The sequence below is a fragment of the Anomaloglossus baeobatrachus genome, chromosome 5 (genome assembly GCF_048569485.1).
Source record: "Anomaloglossus baeobatrachus isolate aAnoBae1 chromosome 5, aAnoBae1.hap1, whole genome shotgun sequence".
Taxonomy (NCBI): Eukaryota; Metazoa; Chordata; class Amphibia; order Anura; family Aromobatidae; genus Anomaloglossus; species Anomaloglossus baeobatrachus.
In genome coordinates this window covers 81142596-81148829 of record NC_134357.1, presented here as the reverse complement: position 1 = coordinate 81148829, position 6234 = coordinate 81142596, and the positions used below count along the sequence as shown (strand labels likewise).

The 6234-nt window shown below is 46.5% G+C and overlaps 1 protein-coding gene across 1 annotated transcript; it reads left to right on the top strand.

Moving 5' to 3' along the window:
* Positions 1-253: 253 nt before the first annotated feature.
* Positions 254-1765, top strand: LOC142312658 (uncharacterized). Its single transcript, XM_075351654.1, has 2 exons — positions 254-583; positions 712-1765. The coding sequence occupies exons 1-2, from the start codon at positions 372-374 to the stop codon at positions 1763-1765; spliced, it is 1266 nt and encodes a 421-aa protein (XP_075207769.1). The 5' UTR covers positions 254-371.
* Positions 1766-6234: the final 4469 nt, after the last annotated feature.

The window sequence follows — 6234 nt, the reverse complement described above, 5'->3', positions numbered from 1 at the left end:
GACCGTCCCAGGGTCGTCGTCGAGGTGGCGGTGGTCATAGTGTAAGTTTTTTTTTTTTTTTTTTTTTTTCCATGTCAGTGTGAATTTATGTCTATTTTATTTTTTTTATTTCTTTTTTCTTTCTTTGAACAGGCATCACAGCGTGCTCCCGATTCTGACGGTGAGGAGGCCGGATTTATCAACATCGACCTCCTCATCGATGAAGTTAGAGAGAGGGAGCCGCTGTAGAACATGGCTGACCGCCGCCACGCTGATTCGATCGTAACCCGTCGACTCTGGGACGAGGTATGCCACGCAGCGGTAGAAGGTTGGGGGGAGCTCAATTCTCGTGGCCAGAAGAAACAGCGTAAGTATTCACAGTTCAGTAGGTTATGCTGCAGGATGTAATGTGTTGTATACTAACCACTTTGTGCTTTCCACTTTCAGGTGACAAACTTCAGAAGCGGTGGCGGTCTATCAGGGATCGCTTCAAAAAGGAGTTGAATCAAGAGATGCAGGCCCCGAGTGGATCCGGAGGACGCAGATCGAAGTACCGTTACTTTAGAGCGTTGTCGTTCCTCCGGACAACTATGGTGTGCAGAAGGTAAATATTCCACACAATATGTACAAAGTATAATATTTTATGTCTGATTTTTTTGCCTTTTTTTTTTATTCAGTGGCACTGTATAGCAATTAAATTAATTATTATTTTGTTTTTCCTCTTTTTACCAGCACCGTCTGCAGCACTCAGGAGCCTGCATCGAACCCGACAGGAGCGATCCCTGAACAGTCCGCCACTGGGGAACACAGGCACAGACCCCACCCATCTGAACCTTCCCTTCCATCGACATCTGTCCCATCCACCTGCGCTGGAGCTTCCCGTGAGACTTCATTACCTGAAGCTGCTGGTGATGAGATAGCTTTTCCCCTACCCCACCCCTCTGACACTGCTGCCCTCAGTAGAACACCTTTGGGTTCTGGGCGTCAGCGTCATAGGGGTCAGGAAAAGAGCTATGCGCCCGAGTTCTTGCATCTAAATGCAGCCTTCCAGAACGCCATTCAATTATTAGCCGAACAAAATCGTTCATCTTTTAGCTTCATAAATGCCAATATGGAAAAAAATACACACGAATTGTGCACGCGTCTGGACAGGCTGCATTTAGATGCAAGTAAATCACCCAATCATTGTTTTTTTCAAGCCGTACTAGAGCGCATGGAAAAGCTATCTCCTGACCAGCAGATGCATGTAATGCAAGCCACACGGCAGGCTCTGGCGCAGGTTTCCTCCCAACCACCTCCACCCACCCCTCCTCCAGCACCTGCCCCCCCTCCAGCCATTGTCCCTACTCCCCCTGCTGCCCAGTACCAGCCTGCTGCCCAGTACCAGCCTGCTGCCCAGTACCAGCCTGCTGACCAGTACCAGCCTGCAGCCCAGTACCAGCCTGCGGCCCAGTACCAGCTCCCAACCACATCTGCCCCTACACTTCCTTCCCACTACCACATCTCGCCTTCCACACCCATCATGACCCCAACTCAAGCCACTAATTCACCCGCCACCTCTTCGGTCTCCCAATCCCTCCACTCCACCCCTCAATCCTTACCAAATCCCATCCCATCTCCTGGTTTCCCTCTTGGTTTCTCAACCACACCTTCACCTTCTGTTACTTCCCCACCACCACCACCAACACCACTTTCCACCCTCAATACTCCAACTGTGCGTGTGTTCCCACCTGTCAGCCCCTCCAGTACTATCTCCACCCCAAGCCCAATATATACAAATTTATAATTTATGTATGTAATAAAAATAAAAGTTTTTTGTTGAAAAGTATTTATTTGTTCTTGTTTTTTTTGGGGGGTAATATTATTTTGCAAGTTAAGTTAATAATAAAGGTAATACAAAAACATAACATGTTGTAATTTGACGGTGTAAAAATTACAAATTTTTAAAGCGAGTGAAAGATTAAAATTAACAAGGTTAACAAGATATTTTTAAATTTATTTTTAACTATGTTTATTTGTTATAAAACTAAACAAAAATCTTATACCATTTGATCTTGCCAATCTACTCTACCTTCTGGGGACACAAAATAGTCAGCATATTTGTCACGGATTGTTGAACAGGCAACACTACTCCTAAATCCAGGACTGGTGTAGTCAGTCAAAGAGGTGGCTTCCAAACTCTGGTCATCCAAGGACAAAGGTTCCTTTGTTAAAACAAAATTGTGCAGTACCACACATGCTTTCACTATTTCATCAACAGTTTCAATGTTTAAATTAATGGCTGTTAACAACACTCGCCATTTGCTGGTTAGTATCCCAAAGGAGCATTCCACTATTCTTCTGGCTCTGGATAATCTGTAATTATATATTTTTTGTGTTTGCGTCAATCCACGGCTTGCATATGGCTTCAATAGATGTTGGGAGAGTTGAAAGGCTTCGTCGGCCACAAAAACAAAGGGCATTGGGGGCTCACATGTGCCAGGAAGAGGTCTTGCAGGAGGGAAATCAAAAGTATTCCCATAGATTCGCCGCCCCATTGGGGACATTTTAAAGACCTGCGAGTCATTGGATCTCCCATATGCGCCAATGTCCACTGAGATAAATTTGTAGTCCGCATCCGTTATTGCCATTAGGACAATTGAGAAATACTTTTTATAATTGTAGTATTCTGACCCCGAAGCAGCAGGTTTCACAATTCTTATATGTTTGCCGTCCACTGAGCCAAGGCAATTTGGAAACTGACAAATGTTATAGTATTGTTCAGCAATTGCAAGCCATCTGTCCCTGGTGGGCTGGGGGATGAAATCCTCATGGAGGCAATCCCACAAGGCTTGGCAAGTGTCTCTAATGATTCCCGAGATGGTGGAAATTCCTAGTCGAAACTGGTAGTGGAGGGACGAAAGCGACTCTCCAGTTGCAAGGAATCTGTAAAGGAAAGACAATAATTATAAAAAAATAATAGCAAACACATTACAGTTAAAAGTCAATTTACAGGAGGATACAATTAAAAAAAAAAACACTTACCTAAGCGTAACCAGCAAACGCTCCTCGGGTGTTATAGAGTAACGGCAGAAGGTGTCCGTTTTACGTATGTTGTCCGCAACAAGGCCAAGGAGGACGTCAAAATTATTCACTGCCATCCGGACATAGCTTGTGAATTTTTCATGGTTTCCACGGAGCTCCAGGTATAGGGTTGAAAACACCCCACGTGTCAGTCTCTGGGCAGTCAGGGGATGGATCCAAAAGCGTCGATGTCGCTGACGCCTCAGTCGCTGTCGCTCCTTTTCTCTGACGATGATAGCCAAGCGATTTGCCTCAAATATAAAATCTGCAGTGATCTTTGTGTAATTTGCAAGAATATCATCCATGGTTTCTGATTGTCTATGTCTTCATTCTGTAATATATGCTTCAAAATACTGTATATATACTATATTTTCCCAATAGCCAATCAGAATACGGAACTCGTTAATTGTTTGTTTAGTGTTTAAAAAACGGATCCGTAAAAAAACGGACATAACGGATGCAAAACGGATGCAAACCGGACCCACCGGATCCGTTTTTTTCCGGATCCGTCCACAACGGATCCGCTTAAAACCGGATCCGGTGGGTCCGGTTTGCACAACAAAACCGGAAACGTTGGATACGGCAAAAAAAAGGACTGTACCTGAATACAGAAAACTGATGTGTGAAAGTAGCCTTACAGGAGCTCTATGGAACGCTCGCTCTGTCTGCAACAAACTTTCCTACATTCATGATCTTTTCATCACTAATAAACTTTCCTTCCTCGCCATCACTGAAACCTGGCTCACCCCCTCCGACACAGCCTCTCCTGCTGCACTTTCTTATGGCTCCAACTCTCTCATACCCCCCGCCCCAGCAACAAGCATGGTGGAGGAGATGGTTTGCTCCTGTCCAACCAATGCTCCTTTACACCAATTCACCCACCACCCTCTGTTACTCTCCCATCTTTTGAGGTGCACTCCGTACGCATCTACGCCCCATCCAACCTTCAACTGGCTGTCATTTACCGCCCTCTAGGGCCAGCCACTGCCTTTTTTGACAATTTCACCACCTGGCTACTACACTTCCTTTCCACTGACATCCCCACCATCATCATGGGTGATTTCAATATCCCCATTGACACTTCCCACTCATCTGTCTCCAAACTTCTAACACGCGCTTCCTCCTTCGGCCTCACCCAATGGTCTTCTGCAACTACTCACAAAGATGGCCACACGCTGGACCTCATCTTCACTCGCCTCTGTTTCCTATCTAACTTCTCAAACTCACCTCTCCCCCTGTCTGACCACAACCTACTCACATTCTCTTCCCTCTCTTCTCCAAGTACGCAACCCCCCCTCCACAAACTTTCACACCCTCGCAGAAATATCAAACACCTTGATTTACACGCACTTTCTCTGTCCCTTCTCCCTCTCACAGACATTGCTTTTTCACACGATGCAGATGCTGCTGCAACTTTATACAACACTACAATCTCTGCAGCTCTCGAATCAGCTGCCCCCCTCACACACACCAAAACCCGCACAATCAACAGGCAACCCTGGCACACGAGTCAGACTAAAGAACTGAGACAGGCTTCCAGAATTGCTGAGCGCAGATGGAAGAAGTCTCATTCCACTGAGCACTTCATTGCATATAAAGAGTCCCTCACCATTTTCAAGTCCACACTCACTGCTGCAAAACAAACCTACTTCTCATCCCTCATATCCTCTCTCTCTCACAACCCTAAACAGCTATTCAACACTTTCAATTCTCTCCTCCGTCCTCCAGCACCACCTCCCTCTCCTCTCATCTCAGCTGAAGACTTTGCCTCTTTCTTCAAGAAGAAGATTGACAACATCAGAGCAAGCTTTGGCCCACAATCACCACGGCCCCTCATCATAGCTACTCAGACCTCTTCCTCCAAATCCAACTTCTCCACCATGACAGAAAACAATCTTTCCACTCTACTCTCAAGATCACATCTAACCACCTGTGCACTGGACCGCTCCCATCGCACCTCATCCCCAACATCACCGCAGTCCTCATCCCAACCCTAACCCATCTCTTCAACCTATCACTAACAAGTGGTGTATTTCCCTCATGCTTTAAACATGTCTCCATTACACCCATCCTCAAAAAGACCTCCTTTGACCCATCCTCTGTGTCAAACTATCGCCCCATATTCCTTCTCCCCTATGCCTCAAAACTACTGGAACAGCATGTCCATCTTGAACTGTCCTCATACCTCTCCTCCTGCTCCCTCTTTGACCAGCTACAATCTGACTTCCGACCACATCACTCTACTGAAACTGCCCTAACCAAAGTCACCAATGATCTACTAACCGCCAAAGCCAAGCGATACTACTCTATCCTCCTCCTCCTGGACCTGTCCTCTGCCTTCGACACAGTAGACCATTCCCTCCTACTACAGATTCTCTCATCTCTGGGCATCACAGACTTGGCCCTATCTTGGATCTCCTCATTCCTAACCGACCGAACCTTCAGCGTCTCCCATTCTCACACCACTTCCTCATCTCGCCCCCTATCTGTCGGTGTCCCCCAAGGCTCAGTTCTTGGACCCCTGCTGTTCTCCATCTACACCTTCGGCCTAGAACAGCTCATAGAGTCCCACGGCTTTCAGTATCATCTCTTTGCCGATGACACACAGATCTACCTCTCTGGACCTGACATTACCTCTCTACTAAGCAAAATTCCACAATGTCTGTCTGCTATTTCATCCTTCTTCTCTGCGCGATTCCTAAAACTTAACATGGACAAAACAGAGTTCATTGTCTTTCCTCCTCCTCACTCATCTCCTCCAACAAGCCTTTCCATCAAACTTGATGGTTGCTTACTCTCCCCAGTCTCACAACCTCATTGTCTTGGAGTAACCCTCGACTCTGCTCTATCCTTCAAGCCACACATCCAAGCCCTCTTCACCTCATGTAGACTACAACTCAAAAATATCTCCCGTATCCGTGCTTTCCTTAACCAAGAATCAGCAAAAACATTAGTGCATGCCCTCATCATCTCCCGCCTCGACTACTGCAACCTCCTGCTCTCTGGCCTCCCTTCCAACACTCTTGCACCCCTCCAATCTATCTTAAACTTTGCGGCCCGCTTAATCCACCTCTTGTCCAACCATGACATACAAAGCCATCCACAACCTGTCTCCTCCCTACATCTGTGACCTAGTCTCCCGGTACCTACCTGCACGCAACCTCAGATCCTCACAAGATCTCCTTCTCTACT